At 40.7% G+C, this 22150-nt stretch overlaps 3 protein-coding genes and 2 long non-coding RNA genes across 12 annotated transcripts in view; 3 read left to right on the top strand and 2 right to left on the bottom strand.

Annotated features, from left to right (window-relative positions):
- The window catches only part of spdl1 (spindle apparatus coiled-coil protein 1), a 21701-nt gene extending 13484 nt beyond the window's left edge, over positions 1–8217 (bottom strand). Inside the window, exons 1-2 of one of the 3 annotated variants that reach the window (XM_087846022.1) lie at positions 8134–8185; positions 5949–6008 (exon numbers count right to left, since the gene is read on the bottom strand). The gene's annotated coding sequence lies outside the window, so the exon portion shown is untranslated. Of the gene's footprint in view, positions 1–977; positions 2235–5948; positions 6009–8133 lie in introns of those variants that run through there. The other 2 variants (XM_087846016.1, XM_087846029.1) reach the window with 2 other exon arrangements.
- Positions 1567–18260, top strand: LOC148106034 (uncharacterized). The gene is made up of 2 exons (XM_087846057.1): positions 1567–4468; positions 13740–18260. The coding sequence occupies exons 1-2, from the start codon at positions 1647–1649 to the stop codon at positions 17695–17697; spliced, it is 6780 nt and encodes a 2259-aa protein (XP_087702183.1). The 5' UTR covers positions 1567–1646; the 3' UTR covers positions 17698–18260.
- On the top strand, positions 7899–9030 carry LOC148106035 (uncharacterized). Its single transcript, XR_015719629.1, has 3 exons — positions 7899–7941; positions 8046–8258; positions 8520–9030. It is a non-coding gene; the product is annotated as an uncharacterized LOC148106035 (long non-coding RNA).
- Positions 11539–21338, bottom strand: LOC148106033 (trafficking protein particle complex subunit 11-like). Of its 6 annotated transcripts, none has more exons than XR_015719623.1 (4): positions 21255–21320; positions 19070–19129; positions 11939–12106; positions 11539–11852 (listed from the first exon to the last, which is right to left on the bottom strand). XR_015719623.1 is itself a non-coding variant. In XM_087846036.1 (4 exons), the coding sequence occupies exons 2-4, from the start codon at positions 19120–19122 to the stop codon at positions 11811–11813; spliced, it is 240 nt and encodes a 79-aa protein (XP_087702162.1). In that variant the 5' UTR covers positions 19123–19129; positions 21255–21320; the 3' UTR covers positions 11539–11810. The 6 variants fall into 6 exon arrangements, 1 of the variants encoding a protein (XP_087702162.1); XM_087846036.1 differs by having other exon boundaries at positions 11939–12083; XR_015719621.1 differs by lacking the exon at positions 19070–19129 and having other exon boundaries at positions 11939–12083; positions 21255–21338.
- Positions 20715–22150, top strand: LOC148106032 (uncharacterized). Its single transcript, XR_015719628.1, has 3 exons — positions 20715–21062; positions 21167–21379; positions 21640–22150. It is a non-coding gene; the product is annotated as an uncharacterized LOC148106032 (long non-coding RNA).

Genomic DNA, 22150 nt, shown 5'->3' with positions numbered 1-22150 from the left:
GACCATGTCAAAGGCCAAATTAATAAGTCTTCTCATCAGATCTCGATGCTTCTTTCTTATGTGACACAAAAAATAGGAGGAGACAGATCTTGGCTTGTGTTGTTTTTTAAGTTGATTCATTCAAAACTAACTGTAACACACTTAACTACATTGCAGTCTGTGTTGCTGAAGTCCTAAATTATCCCCTTTAAAGTGTTTGTGATAATAACATCATGTACAGTAAGACAGGCACATAGAACAGCACTGACTGGGCTTTGAACAGATGACATACTCGGTTCAATTCAACATATAAGACTTGAAGAATGCACAAGCATCTTTCAAAAACCTATTTAATCAATCATCTGTGATATTATTATATACAATTATAATGTATTGTCCGTCTCCCTTTGAAATAGTCATTTGTCTACTGTCTCAGTGGCTGATAGTGTCCCACAGGCCTTGATGTGAGTTTGAGGCAATTATGTTTAAGTTGTTTAACGATAAACAGATTTTGAATGAAACGAGGGAACTTCGGTACCACAAAAAAGTCTATATTCTTTGTGTCCATATGGATCAGCCATATTACCATTATTTCCCCCTAATGTTGCCAAAAGCACCAAGTTAAAACTTGAAAAAACTGCAGCAATACACAAAAATATAATCAATATTCTATTTATTCGGTGACTACGCCGCTTTTAGCCTTCAATCAGAAAGCCTTAAGTTGGCTAGTTAAGCATCGGGCTAACGTTTAAAGCGTTCACTTTGGGGAAGTAACTCGCAATACTGCTACTGCCGTGTAATCTTGGTTAAATTCACAGCATATTCCATAAATTACCCTGCAATAACTAACTGTTATAATAGCGGCACCGTATTGCATCACACTGAGTACATTTCAATCATTTATCCCACGAGTTTGCTAGCTAGCAAAATAATAAAAACAATTTTAAAAATTAGCATGTGTAACGTGTAACTCCAGAAAATTATTTACTAGGACTTACGCAAACTCCCCCATTGTGAAAACGTACAAATCCTTCTTGCAGACTCCTTTTATTTTTTGTTTTCCAGCAAACACTCATTAAAACGGCAACCTCCGGACACTTTAGTGCGCTCACCCCCGACTGTTCGGGGAGGGAGCGGGTCACACATTGAAGAGACAACGTGCAGAGCTACAAGGCAGCCCAGGCAGAGAAATGTTCGTTTTAGACTTCTGTATCTGATAACAAAACTATTCAAAATCAGATAGTTATTTATGGTGAATGAAATACGGTTACAGTTTCACGAAGTTTTAAGCACCAAATCCGAAATCCACGCACTAAAATATTAAAATCCAAGATTCTTTATTGCTTTATACAGAAAAGCTGGATATGGTATGCAGGAAAAAAATACAAATAAACGAACAAAAAGTTTTGTAACTGTCAGTTTCCTAATTTTAAAATTCTGAGTGTGAACAACATTACACAATCAACCAGGTGTGCGCATGCGCGCACATATTAGAACGCTTTGGTTCCTTGTGATGCGGTAACTTTGCTTTGATCCTTTCTGACGTGGCAACTTTGCTTTGATCCCAAAACCCATAAATAGGAGCGCTCACCTATTATACTTTATAGCTTAACGGACATTGACCTGACAGCAACGAAAACCCTTTCGAGAAGTTTTGAGAGCATTTTATGACAGAAACCAAAACAAGTTCAGTTTTGTTTCTCACCAATTCACAGAACAAGCAGACACGTTACACCATGTCAGCCAACCCATCCTTTGGCTCAGATGAGCTTGAAATAAGTCGTGAATCACAAAAATTCAACTGCAGTTTCCAAAACTCAGTTGGATTTCCAAAAACAGAACACGTCAACACCTCAGCAAACCCATCTTCCTCTGAAATATCATCATCCTCTGAAGATGATTCTGAAATATCATCTTCCTCTGAAGATGATCTTGAAATACCTGAAGGGACCATTTTGGGAGATCACCACGTGGTAGAGGCTTTCCTTGGGAAAGGAGGCTTTGGTGTTGTGACCAAATGTCGCAATACAAAAAACAACCAAACTGTGGCTATTAAAGTCAACAAGAGCAACCCTAAAAGTCTGCAACAGGCAAAACTGGAAATTTTCATCCTGGAGCAGCTGCGTCGCTTGGATCCAGACAGGTGCAACATTGTAGAATGGAACGGCTATTTCCTCGATGGGGAGCGTATTTGCTTAAATTTTGAACTCCTCGACCAAAGCCTGTGGGACTACATAGGGGACCGGAATGACCGGGGTCTCCCAATAAGAGAACTCAGTCCAATTTTGCATCAGCTCACAAATGCTCTGTTCCACCTGGGTTCTGTGGGAATAGTGCATGCTGACCTCAAATCTGGAAACATAATGGTTGTGAATCGCCATGAGTCTCCCGTCAAAGTCAAACTTATAGACTTTGGCCTCGCACGTCCCGCTTCTGCACTGATTCCTGGTCACTGTGTGGGGACGGTTGGTTATTGTGCACCCGAGGTTATGCTTGGCATTCCATGTGATGAAGCAATTGACATGTGGGCTCTGGGGCTGGTAGCTGTGGAGCTTGCTACAGGGGCGCCTCTCTATCCTGGGGAAGACGATTATGATGTTTTGAGATTCATAACTGAAACCCAGGGTCAGCTACCAGATCATCTTCTAGATTCTGGCGAGTACACTGATCTCTATTTCATCAAAGATAACTACAACGAACAGCGCTGGACATTTAAGACCAAAGAACTATTTCAATACGAGACAGATTATCAATCCAAGGAAACTCGATATATAAAACTTAAGAGTCTCGATGACCTCGAAAAACTACTGAAGGTTAGGCGAGGACCTGAAAATGGCCAACAATTACTTGTCAGGCTAATCAAACAGATGTTGGCCTTGGATGCAAGTCAGCGCATAACACCCTCGGAGGTTCTGAAGCATCCCCTTTTCAACACTGGCCTCTCAGGGAGAGCCCCCTGCACTGACATGAATAGCACAGGGGGAGAAAACCTTGTGCTCTCTCAGCAGCCTTCAAGCTGGGAAAGTCATGGATCGCAAAAATTCAACTGCAGTTTCCAAAACTCAGTTGGATTTCCTAAAAAAGGACACATCAACACCTCAGCCACCCCACCTTCCTCTGAAAATGATGTTGAAATATCATCTTCCTCATCTTCCTCTGAAGATGATGTTGAAATATCATCTTCCTCTGAAGATGATTCTGAAATATCATCTTCCTCTGAAGATGATCTTGAAATACCTGAAGGGACCATTTTGGGAGATCACCACGTGGTAGAGGCTTTCCTTGGGAAAGGAGGCTTTGGTGTTGTGACCAAATGTCGCAATACAAAAAACAACCAAACTGTGGCTATAAAAGTCAACAAGAGCAACCCTAAAAGTCTGCAACAGGCAAAACTGGAAATTTTCATCCTGGAGCAGCTGCGACGCTTGGATCCAGACAGGTGCAACATTGTAGAATGGAACGGCTATTTCCTCGATGGAGAGTGTATTTGCTTAAATTTTGAACTCCTCGACCAAAGCCTGTGGGAATACATAAGGGACCGGAATTACCGGGGTCTCCCAATAAGAGAACTCAGTCCAATTTTGCATCAGCTCGCAAATGCTCTGTTCCACCTGGGTTCTGTGGGAATAGTGCATGCTGACCTCAAATCTGGAAACATAATGGTTGTGAATCGCCATGAGTCTCCCGTCAAAGTCAAACTTATAGACTTTGGCCTCGCACGTCCCGCTTCTGCACTGATTCCTGGTCACTGTGTGGGGACGGTTGGTTATTGTGCACCCGAGGTTATGCTTGGCATTCCATGTGATGAAGCAATTGACATGTGGGCTCTGGGGCTGGTAGCTGTGGAGCTTGCTACAGGGGTGCCTCTCTATCCTGGGGAAGACGATTATGATGTTTTGAGATTCATAACTGAAACCCAGGGTCAGCTACCAGATCATCTTCTAGAGTCTGGCGAGTACACTGATCTCTATTTCATCAAAGATAACTACAACAAACAGCGCTGGACATTTAAGACCAAAGAACTATTTCAATACGAGACAGATTATCAATCCAAGGAAACTCGATATATAAAACTTAAGTGTCTCGATGACCTCGAAAAACTACTGAAGGTTAGGCGAGGACCTGAAAATGGCCAACAATTACTTGTCAGGCTAATCAAACAGATGTTGGCCTTGGATGCAAGTCAGCGCATAACACCCTCGGAGGTTCTGAAGCATCCCTTTTTCAACACTGGCCTCTCAGGGAGAGCCCCCTGCACTGACATGAATAGCACAGGGGGAGGAAACCTTGTGCTCTCTCAGCAGCCTTCAAGCTGGGAAAGTCATGGATCGCAAAAATTCAACTGCAGTTTCCAAATCTCAGTTGGATTTCCTCAAAAAGGACACGTCAACACCTCAGCCAACCCACCTTCCTCTGAAAATGATGTTGAAATATCATCTTCCTCATCTTCCTCTGAAGATGATGTTGAAATATCATCTTCCTCTGAAGATGATTCTGAAATATCATCTTCCTCATCTTCCTCTGAAGCATCCCTTTTTCAATACTGGCGTCTCAGGGAGAGCCCCTGCACCGACATGAATAGCACAGGGGTATAAAAACCTTGTGCTTTCTCAGCAATCATCTGATTGTCTGGGTGTCCAAAACTCTAGGGAAGCTAGCAATTCTTGTGAACAAAAGCCCAAAGTAATAACAGCAACAAAAACAACCAATGAATATGGTCTTAAACTTGGGCACAATTGGGCTTAAAATCCATTCACTAATCACTCAATATTCAAAGCGGAGCAGCAGTCAACTTACCATCACATCAGTCCTTCAATCAGACCTACAACAAATGTCTTCCTTCTTTCACCCCAACCGGTCGCAGCAGATGGCCGCCCCTCCCTGAGCCTGGTTCTGCCGGAGGTTTCTTCCTGTTAAAAGGGAGTTTTTCCTCCCCACTGTCGCCAAAGTGCTTGCTCATAGGGGGTCATATGATTGTTGGGTTCTCTGTATGTATTATTGTATGGTCTACCATACAATAATACATACAGCCTTGAAGTGACTGATGGTGTGATTTGCTGCTATATGAATTCAATAAAATTGAATTGAATTGAATTCAAGATGAATTTGGAACCAATTGGAAATAAACTGGATATTAATTAATTTGAGCATCAAATAATTGTTGTTTGTACTTCTTTATAAATATAGTGCTACTCTTTTACTGTTTAAATTGCTACTGTTAAAACTGACTCGTTTATTCATTCACTCGAGCATAAAAACACACACAGACACACACACATACATATACTGTACAGTACCAGTCAGTGCTTACATACTAGGTCTTTCCCCTACATTTTCATGCTCACTGGTACAAATGCCTGTTACTAGAGCTAAATGCTCTCAATGTACCCTCACAGTTATTGAACTGTACAAATGCATACAAAATAACGCTCACGTAAACATAACTGTGAACTAGTTTGCCCTTATTGCTGCAGTTTGTTTCAAATCACTTTGAATAAAGCTCAGCTTCTCTCAAGCTCTTTCGCTTTCACACACACACACACACACACACACACACACACACACACACACACACACACACACACACACACAGTAACGTTTCAGCATCTTGTCTTGTAAACTTTTAACCTGTCAGTCAAACCTGTTTTGAAGACGAATAGGTGTGCCACTTTCTTCTGCCCAACGATACGTATTAAAAACTTAACGTCTGAATTGCTCCTCCTATTTCTAAGTTCTAACAATCTCCCTTCTTAAGATCTTGATTAAGACCAGAGTAAACTAAATGGATGAATGAAAACTAGGAACAATGTTCGGAGAGTAAAGTATCTCTTATTTTATGAGTCTCATCTATTTAAACGATGTGGTGTCTGTTTTGTAAATCATCAGCTTTTTACAGCTGAGAGGAAACAGTCAGCTGGAGGTTTCAGAAAGAGTCATCCCTACAGCTGCAACCCCCAATACCAGTATACCTGGGACTTCTGATCCTCTCCAGATACACAGGGAAGTACCTGATGCAGCTCATTTTGGTACTGCAATCACAAAAGCATTTAGAAAATGTATTGGAGGATAATAAAGTGTTTTCATATTCTTGACCAAGCAGAAAAACATATTTTAGCATATAAATTAGCAGTCTCTTCTAAACAAGTCCTTCAACATGCTGATGTTAAAAATATAATAAAAGGCATCTATCAAATTGTTAAAGTACTAATTACAGTCTATTTTAATTGTTTCTATTACTTTAATTCATGCAGTGTTTTTGTTTACGTTTATCAAAGACAAAATATGTAAAACAATTAATAATGAACGATGTTTAAACACTTTACGAAAGAGAAAAAATATCCAGCTGTAACTATAGCATGCATCAGCTCAGTAGTTGAGATCACAGCTCACTGCGAGGAAAGTCTTTATGCTGGTACACAAATGAGCCTCAAAACTGCAACTAAACTGTCACTGCGAGGCAGAGCTGTGGTGGTAATAAGGACAATGTCAAGCACAATGAAACCTCTGCACAAGCATTTTCCTGACAGGAACAGATCCATTATTACTATTGTTATAAGATTATTTCATGTATCACAGATTATCATCACATATTATTGTTACTTCCTACATCCACCTATGAAAGTACTAAAGAAGAAGCTGAATGCTCCAAGATAAGCTCTTTGTCTATAGAGAGGATGTAGCCCTGAATTTATGAGACAGGTAAAGATACCAAAATACAAAAACAGATACAAAAAACTGCACGAAAATGTAAATGTAACATATATATAAAATATATTTTTAAAAAAACCCAAAGTAAATAAACAAAGATTTATAAAAATATGTACAAAAAACAAAATATGTAGCCAAAATACCAAAACCACAGAACAAAAGAGAAATACGCACTTTTCTAAACACTGTACACTGCCAGGTTTCCTGTTCAAGGTTAACCCTGCATGTACAGACTCCAGCTGTGGTAATGTGGGCGGATGAAGATGGTCACTGATGGACCTCCACCCCTGCCTTCTGGTCATCTGTGTTACTGATTAAGACTTACCTCTGCTCTGCGCATGTGCGTGTGCATGTGTAACAGCAGGCGTGATGCCAACTCATGCAGCTTCTCCTTATAAGTCACTCAGCACCCTCTCCGTGTAGACAAAGAGCAGTAATGGGAGAAAAAAGACACAGACTGGACTCCCCCCCAGGCAGGCCCATTGCTAACCAGCCTCTGAGTGCTGAATGAGAAGGAAGACCCCCGCCATGCCAGGTGATTTCAAAGACAAGGGTGTGTTTTCTGTAGTTTGTCTGGGAAACAGTCTGATACGCTCCCTCTGTACATAGCTAATCCCCTCATATGGCACGGCTCAGACTGCACCTCAGGGCCTAAACACAGAGGCACTGTAGCATGAATGTAGCTCTATGCAATATTAAAAAGGATAAAGAAAATGAAATAAAAATAAAATCTAGCGCAGTGTTTTCATAGATTCACCAGGTCTTTCTCCCAGCGAGAGCGATGATTCAGCTTCTCATCTGGGTCCTGTGCCAGTATAGCATATATTAGCAGATGGATAAACAGGTTTGGAAAGTCCCCCCTCCTCCTCCTTTTATCCAGCCTGGTGAAAGGAGCTGCTCTTTAGATAAAGGAGTAAAGGACTACAGGCCTTGTTCCGTGCTGAGGGGGTAATTATTGTGGACATAGCCTTGTGCATGAAGGAATGGCTGAGAGAAAAGAATTATAGAAGCTATATAGGTCACTGAGGCTTTAAATAAATGCAACCGTTTATGCTAACGTCTATACCGTGTTCTCGTTTATTTTGTAAGACAGTGCTATACGGCCTTAATTTCCTTATTTCCAATTAATCTGAAGCTAACGTCCCGCTGTTAATAAGATTAATAGTGACAGTAAATGTCCAAGAGGACAATAAGCAACCAATACAGCAGATAGTAAAAGCGTACGGTATCGGCCAAAAAATGTCAACAAGTCAGGTAAAGATAGCTAGCTCCTGCTCGTATTCAGCCACACAATCTAAGCCTTGGGGGGAGATTTCAATATGACAAACTCCGAACTAACGATATTTTCTTTTAATTAGCAGCAACAACTCTACTGTGGGCAGTTCTTCTACTGACGAAGTGCCTATAAGATAGATAAACAACAACAAAAACAAGGATTAAATATACCTTGTTAGCGATCAGTCAAAGCGCCACAATTTGAATCCGACTCCAACCAGTTATCGCGACATCTTGACTCGGCGAGACTTTTTGGGGATTCGTCAACCTGGCGCTGTTGAGATATCGCCCTCTAGGTATGGAGGACCGAGACACTTGCGCATATCGAAATAAACAATTTCATTGATAAATAATTAATGGCGCAATTAAATATTCATTAGTACCTTCATTTACACATGATTTTTTTTATTATTAAAGGAATTAATGTTGTGATAAATTAATGGACAGTAAAAACAGTAGTTACAAATAAATATTTCTAAATGTATGAATCCATTGATAAATTCAATTTATTTTAATTAAATTTAAAAAATAGTGAAATATGTATTTAAATTCAACAGGCTTTGGATGGTAGTGAAGAGATACCAGATGGCCCTGCATGTACAGCTGCAGTGCAGGGGGAAACTGCCAAGGCGGTGTTTGGTGTATACTCTGGACAGAGATCTGGATGTGGAATGTGGAAATACTGGAAAGTATACAAGGGGGCAAAAAGAGAGATAGTCATGAAGATAAAGAAAGTAAAGAGAACTGCTAGATGTACAGCAAAGACAAAGGAAACGGCTTGTAATGAGCTGCATGTGAGACCGGATTTAAGCAAGGTGAAAAGGACTTTGGCTAGGAAGAGAAATCAAGCTGGTAAGGTTGTGCAGCATGTTAGAGAGATTAAGGGTGCAAATGGATATGCGACTCTAGTGGAACGGATTTTAATTGTGGGTTAAAGGAGAATGATTAGGAATTAAAGTAGAGGACACAGATTCAAACATCACATGTCACCCTCTCCTCCACAAAGTTGTTACACACTGAAGGAAGACAAGGTTCATCCAGGTGCACATGAAGGTTTATTGCGCTGAAACACAGCAAAACAGTTCAGTGTTACTGACGGCTTCCATTGTAACTGGCCTGCGTTACTTTTGTGAGGGATTATTTTGCCAGTTACCCGTTTGGCTGAGCCGCCACTGCCACCTACTGGAAAAACTAAATATCGCCCTAATATCACATCAGGTGGGAGCAAATGAGCTTTTCGCTCTGTGTTATGATGCAAACTATTGTCACAACAAATAGCCAAAAAAAGATGATGGGGGGGGGGGGGGGGGGGGGGGGGCAGGAACACATAAGGAACACATCTGAGACTTGTTCTTAATGCTCAAAATACTCAGGGTGCCACAAAGTGCATGTTTCTAGTCTCCTGTGTGGGTGTTTCCTCATCTCTCAGAAGAGTCCGAGCTGTCATCCACAAACGAACCTACACACAAAAATTGAAATTATAAAAATCTACCAATAAAACAGCAGTAATTTAATCACTTCTGTGACGGCTGGGAAATGCATTTTTACAGCATTTAATGTAGTCATTACAAGATTCAGAGAGAAATTGTCTTTGAAAAATATAAACAGAATCAATTTCAGTTTTGTATCTTTAAGTTTTTTCTATGAAAAATCTGAAAAGTGGCAAATGGACCCGTTCTTTTACACTTTTTATACTCAAGCACTCAAAGAGCTTTATATAAGTTTTGGGGGGGAAAGCCTTTAGAGGTTTCTGTCCAACATTCACACGTTGGTGCTCTGCTGAAAGTAACAATTCAGTATCTCACCCAAAAATGTTTTAGATAACTGGTGGAGTAGGGCTCGAACCACCAACCTTCTAACTGGTAGATGATCTGCTCGATCCTCTGAACTTCAGCTTCAGTGTGCGTTCTGGATCTTTACCAAACATTTTATGAGGTGTACAGATTATAGCTGCAGTTTCTATTTAAGATATTCGGTTTCTAAGACACGCATGTTATTTCATAGCATTATTACATTTATCTCTTATATTTACCACATTTCACACATGAAATTAAAACACAACACCATATTTTTTTTAACCTATGTAAGTTTCTCGAATTATATGAAAACCCCAGAGAACATCTCAGAATTGTTCCTGGAAGTCCAGGAATTCTGTAAATCCAGTGTACTTTGCCCTGGAAGTCCATTTGTTAAGACACAGGGGAGTCTGATTAGAATCTGCTGTTCCATTAAATAATCTCCAAATGTGCATAAGATGGCTTTAGTTTTTATTTTTTCGGCTGCAGCCCCGAGTGTGTACTGGTCTGAGATCAGCTAAAGAAGAACAAAAACAAATCAAATATGGGCTGAGTCTACCTGCATTTGATCCAATTTACACATTAATGCCTATAATACTTAATTGTTCTTAACCCTTTAAAACCTGAACTATAAAATCACTCTTTAATGTTTTGATAATGGAGTGTTTGCTGAACCTTTAGACAATATATAAAAAATATATATCAACTTTTAATCTGCATATGAGTTTTAATTTGTATCACATTTACTACATAAGCCATATTTTTGCAATGTAGTCATTAAAAATGTGTCATGCACTTTATATGATTTATGAGGTTAAAATAAAGTCACACTGATGATGTAGAAGTCTGAAAAACTCACAAAAACACACAATTGGCTTTAAAGGGTTCGATTATTTCACGGCCAAAAGGTAAAAAAAAAAAAAACAGCAAGGAATAAAGTTGCATCTAAGAATCTGTATTTATTACTGATGCTCATTCAGGAAACACAAAGGCTTCAGACAATTAATAAACTTGAGCTCCTGCTACTATTCGCACACAGAGATCTTCAAAGAATCGTTTGAAGTTTATTAGGAGACGGTGATTTTATACCTGTTGATATTTAGTCTGGAACATGTTCCCATGGCGATGTACATCAGTAAGTATTAAACCAGCTTTGCAGCGCGGGGTTAGCCCCAGAGTTAACCCTGAAACTCTGCTTCACAGGCCTCAGATGCTCAGATGTGATTTTCATCACCTTCCAGGATCAAGTGGGGAAATTTAGCTCGTTATGCAAATGTGTAAATGACTGCAGTGTGGAGTCACTTTACTTTAGCGTGGTTATAATCTGAGTGCTGACAGTACAGCTCGTGTTTGGTGAGTTAACAACCTGCCATTTTTGAACCAGCCAACAAGCTTCAGTGAATTATTAAACTTAATGTGGAAAAAACTGCAATTCCTTTATTGGCCAATTAAAAGTATTTTAATTTTTTTACTGAATTATAAATATGTCTCTTCTAAACTAGTCTAAGAACTAAGAAGCAAAAATGAGCTGGTACCCGTGTGTCTCAGACTCAGTCTCGGGCCCTATTGTTACCTGATCACTTTACTAGTGCTTAAAATCCATGAACCAAAAGAAAATGGGCAATAGCGACAGATGTCTATCTTTTCTATACCGTCTTTCAGTACCAACTAAGCCTTTTCCCACTTCTGAACATTATGACCCTCAACCTCATCGATATAATGCAGACATTTTTAAGTATGTACAATTGTCTCACACTTTCACGGTTGTAGACACAGCAGGTTTCAATCACTTCAGTTTAATCAAATCTTCATCACATCCTATTCATATATTAAACTTTCCTCAAATGTCCATAAAGCTCACATCAGATTCACACACGATCTTAGCTGTTAAATGATCATTGGTGCTCGATGCTTGCTGGTGTTTGGTCAACAGATGATCTAAGCAAATAGTGTCAATAATGTCAATCTCTGTGGTATCATACATCTAGAACAACCTGCAGCACACAATGCTGCTTTTTCTTTGTATTTACAAGAAACACTTTCATTTTCTCCTCAAGCTGCAGCAATGGAGTCATCCAACTGTCGACCCTGAGGCTGTGGAGAAAGAAACGATGCTTTAACCCAACAAGCAAAACATCTCCACGGTTACCTTGGTGTTTATGGGTTTCTATGTGTGTTACCTTGACGAAGATTCGCTGGGGCAGGAAGCGTTTCAGGGCTTGAGTACCGAAGTTGGGGCAACGTGGCAGGCTGATGTTGAGCTGTGGTAGTGTTTGGTAACCAGCCATCAGTGGATAGTAGTTATACAGCATCTCCTGCTCTGAACTGGGGAGGATACGGAGACGCACCTACACACACACACACACACACACACACACACAGCACTGACTGGGCTTTGAACAGATGACATACTCGGTTCAATTCAACATATAAGACTTGAAGAATGCACAAGCATCTTTCAAAAACCTATTTAATCAATCATCTGTGATATTATTATATACAATTATAATGTATTGTCCGTCTCCCTTTGAAATAGTCATTTGTCTACTGTCTCAGTGGCTGATAGTGTCCCACAGGCCTTGATGTGAGTTTGAGGCAATTATGTTTAAGTTTAACGACAAACAGATTTTGAATGAAACGAGGGAACTTCGGTAACACAAAAAAGTGTATATTCTTTGTGTCCATAACATTATTTCCCCCTAAGGTTGCCAAAAGCACCAAGTTAAAACTTGAAAAAACTGCAGCAATACACAAAAATATAATCAATATTCTATTTATTCGGTGACTACGCCGCTTTTAGCCTTCAATCAGAAAGCCTTAAGTTGGCTAGTTAAGCACCGGGCTAACGTTTAAAGCGTTCACTTTGGGGAAGTAACTCGCAATACTGCTACTGCCGTGTAATCTTGGTTAAATTCACAGCATATTCCAGAAATTACCCTGCAATAACTAACTGTTATAATAGCGGCACCGTATTGCATCAATCTGAGTACATTTCAATCATTTATCCCACGAGTTTGCTAGCTAGCAAAATAATAAAAACAGCTACCATTTTAAAAATTAGCATGTGTAACGTACACACTCCAGAAAATTATTTACTAGGACTTACGCAAACTCCCCCATTGTGAAAACGTACAAATCCTTCTTGCAGACTCCTTTTATTTTTTGTTTTCCAGCAAACACTCATTAAAACGGCAACCTCCGGACACGTTAGTGCGCTCACCCCCGACTGTTCGGGGAGGGAGCGGGTCACACATTGAAGAGACAACGTGCAGAGCTACAAGGCAGCCCAGGCAGAGAAATGTTGGTTTTAGACTTCTGTATCTGATAACAAAACTATTCAAAATCAGATAGTTATTTACGGTGAATGAAATACGGTTACAGTTTCACGAAGTTTTAAGCACTAAATCCGAAATCCACGCACTAAAATATTAAAATCCAAGATTCTTTATTACTTTATACAGAAAAGCTGGATATGGTATGCAGGAAAGAAATACAAATAAACGAACAAAAAGTTTTGTAACTGTCAGTTTCCTCATTTTAAAAATCTGAGTGTGAACAACATTACACAAACAACCACGTGTGCGCATGCGCGCACATATTAGAACGCTTTGGTTCCTTGTGATGCGGTAACTTTGCTTTGATCCTTTCTGACGTGGCAACTTTGCTTTGATCCCAAAACCCATAAATAGGAGCGCTCACCTATTATACTTTATAGCTTAACGGACATTGACCTGACAGCAACGAAAACCCTTTCGAGAAGTTTTGAGAGCATTTTATGACAGAAACCAAAACAAGTTCAGTTTTGTTTCTCACCAATTCACAGAACAAGCAGACACGTTACACCATGTCAGCCAACCCATCCTTTGGCTCAGATGAGCTTGAAATAAGTCGTGAATCACAAAAATTCAACTGCAGTTTCCAAAACTCAGTTGGATTTCCAAAAAAAGGACACGTCAACACCTCAGCAAACCCATCTTCCTCTGAAATATCATCTTCCTCTGAAGATGATTCTGAAATATCATCTTCCTCTGAAGATGATCTTGAAATACCTGAAGGGACCATTTTGGGAGATCACCACGTGGTAGAGGCTTTCCTTGGGAAAGGAGGCTTTGGTGTTGTGACCAAATGTCGCAATACAAAAAACAACCAAACTGTGGCTATTAAAGTCAACAAGAGCAACCCTAAAAGTCTGCAACAGGCAAAACTGGAAATTTTCATCCTGGAGCAGCTGCGTCGCTTGGATCCAGACAGGTGCAACATTGTAGAATGGAACGGCTATTTCCTCGATGGGGAGCGTATTTGCTTAAATTTTGAACTCCTCGACCAAAGCCTGTGGGAATACATAAGGGACCGGAATTACCAGGGTCTCCCAATAAGAGAACTCAGTCCAATTTTGCATCAGCTCGCAAATGCTCTGTTCCACCTGGGTTCTGTGGGAATAGTGCATGCTGACCTCAAATCTGGAAACATAATGGTTGTGAATCGCCATGAGTCTCCCGTCAAAGTCAAACTTATAGACTTTGGCCTCGCACGTCCCGCTTCTGCACTGATTCCTGGTCACTGTGTGGGGACGGTTGGATTTTGTGCACCCGAGGTTATGCTTGGCATTCCATGTGATGAAGCAATTGACATGTGGGCTCTGGGGCTGGTAGCTGTGGAGCTTGCTACAGGGGTGCCTCTCTATCCTGGGGAAGACGATTATGATGTTTTGAGATTCATAACTGAAACCCAGGGTCAGCTACCAGATCATCTTCTAGATTCTGGCGAGTACACTGATCTCTATTTCATCAAAGATAACTACAACGAACAGCGCTGGACATTTAAGACCAAAGAACTATTTCAATACGAGACAGATTATCAATCCAAGGAAACTCGATATATAAAACTTAAGTGTCTCGATGACCTCGAAAAACTACTGAAGGTTAGGCGAGGACCTGAAAATGGCCAACAATTACTTGTCAGGCTAATCAAACAGATGTTGGCCTTGGATGCAAGTCAGCGCATAACACCCTCGGAGGTTCTGAAGCATCACTTTTTCAACACTGGCCTCTCAGGGAGAGCCCCCTGCACTGACATGAGTAGCACAGGGGGAGGAAACCTTGTGCTCTCTCAGCAGCCTTCAAGCTGGGAAAGTCATGGATCGCAAAAATTCAACTGCAGTTTCCAAAACTCAGTTGGATTTCCTAAAAAAGGACACGTCAACACCTCAGCCACCCCACCTTCCTCTGAAAATGATGTTGAAATATCATCTTCCTCATCTTCCTCTGAAGATGATGTTGAAATATCATCTTCCTCTGAAGATGGTCTTGAAATACCTGAAGGGACCATTTTGGGAGATCACCACGTGGTAGAGGCTTTCCTTGGGGAAGGAGGCTTTGGTGTTGTAACCAAATGTCGCAATACAAAAAACAACCAAACTGTGGCTATAAAAGTCAACAAGAGCAACCCTAAAAGTCTGCAACAGGCAAAACTGGAAATTTTCATCCTGGAGCAGCTGCGACGCTTGGATCCAGACAGGTGCAACATTGTAGAATGGAACGGCTATTTCCTCGATGGAGAGCGTATTTGCTTAAAGTTTGAACTCCTTGACCAAAGCCTGTGGGACTACATAGGGGACCGGAAAAATCGGGGTCTCCCAATAAGAGAACTCGGTCCCATTTTGGATCAGCTCACAAATGCTCTGTTCCACCTGGGTTCTGTGGGAATAGTGCATGCTGACCTCAAATCTGGAAACATAATGGTTGTGAATCGCCATGAGTCTCCCGTCAAAGTCAAACTTATAGACTTTGGCCTCGCACGTCCCGCTTCTGCACTGATTCCTGGTCACCGTGTGGGGACGGTTGGTTATTGTGCACCCGAGGTTATGCTTGGCATTCCATGTGATGAAGCAATTGACATGTGGGCTCTGGGGCTGGTAGCTGTGGAGCTTGCTACAGGGGCGCCTCTCTATCCTGGGGAAGACAATTATGATGTTTTGAGATTCATAACTGAAACCCAGGGTCAGCTACCAGATCATCTTCTAGAGTCTGGCGTGTACACTGATCTCTATTTCATCAAAGATAACTACAACGAACAGCGCTGGACATTTAAGACCAAAGAACTATTTCAATACGAGACAGATTATCAATCCAAGGAAACTCGATATATAAAACTTAAGTGTCTCGATGACCTCGAAAAACTACTGAAGGTTAGGCGAGGACCTGAAAATGGCCAACAATTACTTGTCAGGCTAATCAAACAGATGTTGGCCTTGGATGCAAGTCAGCGCATAACACCCTCGGAGGTTCTGAAGCATCCCTTTTTCAACACTGGCCTCTCAGGGAGAGCCCCCTGCACTGACATGAATAGCACAGGGGGAGGAAACCTTGTGCTCTCTCAGCAGCCTTCAAGCTGGGAAAGTCATGGATCGCAAAAATTCAACTGCAGTTTCCAAATCTCAGTTGGATTTCCTAAAAAAGGACACGTCAACACCTCAGCCAACCCACCTTCCTCTGAAGATGATGTTGAAATATCATCTTCCTCATCTTCCTCTGAAGATGATGTTGAAATATCATCTTCCTCTGAAGATGATCTTGAAATACCTGAAGGGACCATTTTGGGAGATCACCACGTGGTAGAGGCTTTCCTTGGGAAAGGAGGCTTTGGTGTTGTGACCAAATGTCGCAATACAAAAAACAACCAAACTGTGGCTATAAAAGTCAACAAGAGCAACCCTAAAAGTCTGCAACAGGCAAAACTGGAAATTTTCATCCTGGAGCAGCTGCGACGCTTGGATCCAGACAGGTGCAACATTGTAGAATGGAACGGCTATTTCCTCGATGGAGAGTGTATTTGCTTAAATTTTGAACTCCTCGACCAAAGCCTGTGGGAATACATAAGGGACCGGAATTACCGGGGTCTCCCAATAAGAGAACTCAGTCCAATTTTGCATCAGCTCGCAAATGCTCTGTTCCACCTGGGTTCTGTGGGAATAGTGCATGCTGACCTCAAATCTGGAAACATAATGGTTGTGAATCGCCATGAGTCTCCCGTCAAAGTCAAACTTATAGACTTTGGCCTCGCACGTCCCGCTTCTGCACTGATTCCTGGTCACTGTGTGGGGACGGTTGGTTATTGTGCACCCGAGGTTATGCTTGGCATTCCATGTGATGAAGCAATTGACATGTGGGCTCTGGGGCTGGTAGCTGTGGAGCTTGCTACAGGGGTGCCTCTCTATCCTGGGGAAGACGATTATGATGTTTTGAGATTCATAACTGAAACCCAGGGTCAGCTACCAGATCATCTTCTAGAGTCTGGCGAGTACACTGATCTCTATTTCATCAAAGATAACTACAACAAACAGCGCTGGACATTTAAGACCAAAGAACTATTTCAATACGAGACAGATTATCAATCCAAGGAAACTCGATATATAAAACTTAAGTGTCTCGATGACCTCGAAAAACTACTGAAGGTTAGGCGAGGACCTGAAAATGGCCAACAATTACTTGTCAGGCTAATCAAACAGATGTTGGCCTTGGATGCAAGTCAGCGCATAACACCCTCGGAGGTTCTGAAGCATCCCTTTTTCAACACTGGCCTCTCAGGGAGAGCCCCCTGCACTGACATGAATAGCACAGGGGGAGGAAACCTTGTGCTCTCTCAGCAGCCTTCAAGCTGGGAAAGTCATGGATCGCAAAAATTCAACTGCAGTTTCCAAATCTCAGTTGGATTTCCTCAAAAAGGACACGTCAACACCTCAGCCAACCCACCTTCCTCTGAAAATGATGTTGAAATATCATCTTCCTCATCTTCCTCTGAAGATGATGTTGAAATATCATCTTCCTCTGAAGATGATTCTGAAATATCATCTTCCTCATCTTCCTCTGAAGCATCCCTTTTTCAATACTGGCGTCTCAGGGAGAGCCCCTGCACCGACATGAATAGCACAGGGGTATAAAAACCTTGTGCTTTCTCAGCAATCATCTGATTGTCTGGGTGTCCAAAACTCTAGGGAAGCTAGCAATTCTTGTGAACAAAAGCCCAAAGTAATAACAGCAACAAAAACAACCAATGAATATGGTCTTAAACTTGGGCACAATTGGGCTTAAAATCCATTCACTAATCACTCAATATTCAAAGCGGAGCAGCAGTCAACTTACCATCACATCAGTCCTTCAATCAGACCTACAACAAATGTCTTCCTTCTTTCACCCCAACCGGTCGCAGCAGATGGCCGCCCCTCCCTGAGCCTGGTTCTGCCGGAGGTTTCTTCCTGTTAAAAGGGAGTTTTTCCTCCCCACTGTCGCCAAAGTGCTTGCTCATAGGGGGTCATATGATTGTTGGGTTCTCTGTATGTATTATTGTATGGTCTACCATACAATAATACATACAGCCTTGAAGTGACTGATGGTGTGATTTGCTGCTATATGAATTCAATAAAATTGAATTGAATTGAATTCAAGATGAATTTGGAACCAATTGGAAATAAACTGGATATTAATTAATTTGAGCATCAAATAATTGTTGTTTGTACTTCTTTATAAATATAGTGCTACTCTTTTACTGTTTAAATTGCTACTGTTAAAACTGACTCGTTTATTCATTCACTCGAGCATAAAAACACACACACACATACATATACTGTACAGTACCAGTCAGTGCTTACATACTAGGTCTTTCCCCTACATTTTCATGCTCACTGGTACAAATGCCTGTTACTAGAGCTAAATGCTCTCAATGTACCCTCACAGTTATTGAACTGTACAAATGCATACAAAATAACGCTCACGTAAACATAACTGTGAACTAGTTTGCCCTTATTGCTGCAGTTTGTTTCAAATCACTTTGAATAAAGCTCAGCTTCTCTCAAGCTCTCTTTCACTTTCACTCACACACACACACACACACACACACACACACACACACACACACACACACACACACACACACAGTAACGTTTCAGCATCTTGTCTTGTAAACTTTTAACCTGTCAGTCAAACCTGTTTTGAAGACGAATAGGTGTGCCACTTTCTTCTGCCCAACGATACGTATTAAAAACTTAACGTCTGAATTGCTCCTCCTATTTCTAAGTTCTAACAATCTCCCTTCTTAAGATCTTGATTAAGACCAGAGTAAACTAAATGGATGAATGAAAACTAGGAACAATGTTCGGAGAGTAAAGTATCTCTTATTTTATGATGATCTCATCTATTTAAACGATGTGGTGTCTGTTTTGTAAATCATCAGCTTTTTACAGCTGAGAGGAAACAGTCAGCTGGAGGTTTCAGAAAGAGTCATCCCTACAGCTGCAACCCCCAATACCAGTATACCTGGGACTTCTGATCCTCTCCAGATACACAGGGAAGTACCTGATGCAGCTCATTTTGGTACTGCAATCACAAAAGCATTTAGAAAATGTATTGGAGGATAATAAAGTGTTTTCATATTCTTGACCAAGCAGAAAAACATATTTTAGCATATAAATTAGCAGTCTCTTCTAAACAAGTCCTTCAACATGCTGATGTTAAAAATATAATAAAAGGCATCTATCAAATTGTTAAAGTACTAATTACAGTCTATTTTAATTGTTTCTATTACTTTAATTCATGCAGTGTTTTTGTTTACGTTTATCAAAGACAAAATATGTAAAACAATTAATAATGAACGATGTTTAAACACTTTACGAAAGAGAAAAAATATCCAGCTGTAACTATAGCATGCATCAGCTCAGTAGTTGAGATCACAGCTCACTGCGAGGAAAGTCTTTATGCTGGTACACAAATGAGCCTCAAAACTGCAACTAAACTGTCACTGCGAGGCAGAGCTGTGGTGGTAATAAGGACAATGTCAAGCACAATGAAACCTCTGCACAAGCATTTTCCTGACAGGAACAGATCCATTATTACTATTGTTATAAGATTATTTCATGTATCACAGATTATCATCACATATTATTGTTACTTCCTACATCCACCTATGAAAGTACTAAAGAAGAAGCTGAATGCTCCAAGATAAGCTCTTTGTCTATAGAGAGGATGTAGCCCTGAATTTATGAGACAGGTAAAGATACCAAAATACAAAAACAGATACAAAAAACTGCACGAAAATGTAAATGTAACATATATATAAAATATATTTTTAAAAAAACCCAAAGTAAATAAACAAAGATTTATAAAAATATGTACAAAAAACAAAATATGTAGCCAAAATACCAAAACCACAGAACAAAAGAGAAATACGCACTTTTCTAAACACTGTACACTGCCAGGTTTCCTGTTCAAGGTTAACCCTGCATGTACAGACTCCAGCTGTGGTAATGTGGGCGGATGAAGATGGTCACTGATGGACCTCCACCCCTGCCTTCTGGTCATCTGTGTTACTGATTAAGACTTACCTCTGCTCTGCGCATGTGCGTGTGCATGTGTAACAGCAGGCGTGATGCCAACTCATGCAGCTTCTCCTTATAAGTCACTCAGCACCCTCTCCGTGTAGACAAAGAGCAGTAATGGGAGAAAAAAGACACAGACTGGACTCCCCCCCAGGCAGGCCCATTGCTAACCAGCCTCTGAGTGCTGAATGAGAAGGAAGACCCCCGCCATGCCAGGTGATTTCAAAGACAAGGGTGTGTTTTCTGTAGTTTGTCTGGGAAACAGTCTGATACGCTCCCTCTGTACATAGCTAATCCCCTCATATGGCACGGCTCAGACTGCACCTCAGGGCCTAAACACAGAGGCACTGTAGCATGAATGTAGCTCTATGCAATATTAAAAAGGATAAAGAAAATGAAATAAAAATAAAATCTAGCGCAGTGTTTTCATAGATTCACCAGGTCTTTCTCCCAGCGAGAGCGATGATTCAGCTTCTCATCTGGGTCCTGTGCCAGTATAGCATATATTAGCAGATGGATAAACAGGTTTGGAAAGTCCCCCCTCCTCCTCCTTTTATCCAGCCTGGTGAAAGGAGCTGCTCTTTAGATAAAGGAGTAAAGGACTACAGGCCTTGTTCCGTGCTGAGGGGGTAATTATTGTGGACATAGCCTTGTGCATGAAGGAATGGCTGAGAGAAAAGAATTATAGAAGCTATATAGGTCACTGAGGCTTTAAATAAATGCAACCGTTTATGCTAACGTCTATACCGTGTTCTCGTTTATTTTGTAAGACAGTGCTATACGGCCTTAATTTCCTTATTTCCAATTAATCTGAAGCTAACGTCCCGCTGTTAATAAGATTAATAGTGACAGTAAATGTCCAAGAGGACAATAAGCAACCAATACAGCAGATAGTAAAAGCGTACGGTATCGGCCAAAAAATGTCAACAAGTCAGGTAAAGATAGCTAGCTCCTGCTCGTATTCAGCCACACAATCTAAGCCTTGGGGGGAGATTTCAATATGACAAACTCCGAACTAACGATATTTTCTTTTAATTAGCAGCAACAACTCTACTGTGGGCAGTTCTTCTACTGACGAAGTGCCTATAAGATAGATAAACAACAACAAAAACAAGGATTAAATATACCTTGTTAGCGATCAGTCAAAGCGCCACAATTTGAATCCGACTCCAACCAGTTATCGCGACATCTTGACTCGGCGAGACTTTTTGGGGATTCGTCAACCTGGCGCTGTTGAGATATCGCCCTCTAGGTATGGAGGACCGAGACACTTGCGCATATCGAAATAAACAATTTCATTGATAAATAATTAATGGCGCAATTAAATATTCATTAGTACCTTCATTTACACATGATTTTTTTATTATTAAAGGAATTAATGTTGTGATAAATTAATGGACAGTAAAAACAGTAGTTACAAATAAATATTTCTAAATGTATGAATCCATTGATAAATTCAATTTATTTTAATTAAATTTAAAAAATAGTGAAATATGTATTTAAATTCAACAGGCTTTGGATGGTAGTGAAGAGATACCAGATGGCCCTGCATGTACAGCTGCAGTGCAGGGGGAAACTGCCAAGGCGGTGTTTGGTGTATACTCTGGACAGAGATCTGGATGTGGAATGTGGAAATACTGGAAAGTATACAAGGGGGCAAAAAGAGAGATAGTCATGAAGATAAAGAAAGTAAAGAGAACTGCTAGATGTACAGCAAAGACAAAGGAAACGGCTTGTAATGAGCTGCATGTGAGACCGGATTTAAGCAAGGTGAAAAGGACTTTGGCTAGGAAGAGAAATCAAGCTGGTAAGGTTGTGCAGCATGTTAGAGAGATTAAGGGTGCAAATGGATATGCGACTCTAGTGGAACGGATTTTAATTGTGGGTTAAAGGAGAATGATTAGGAATTAAAGTAGAGGACACAGATTCAAACATCACATGTCACCCTCTCCTCCACAAAGTTGTTACACACTGAAGGAAGACAAGGTTCATCCAGGTGCACATGAAGGTTTATTGCGCTGAA

This window comes from Neolamprologus brichardi, chromosome 2 (genome assembly GCF_056152115.1).
Source record: "Neolamprologus brichardi isolate AB-2024 chromosome 2, ASM5615211v1, whole genome shotgun sequence".
Lineage (NCBI taxonomy): Eukaryota > Metazoa > Chordata > Actinopteri > Cichliformes > Cichlidae > Neolamprologus > Neolamprologus brichardi.
Note: the sequence above shows the minus strand (reverse complement) of the source record. Positions and strands in the feature narration are given on the sequence as shown.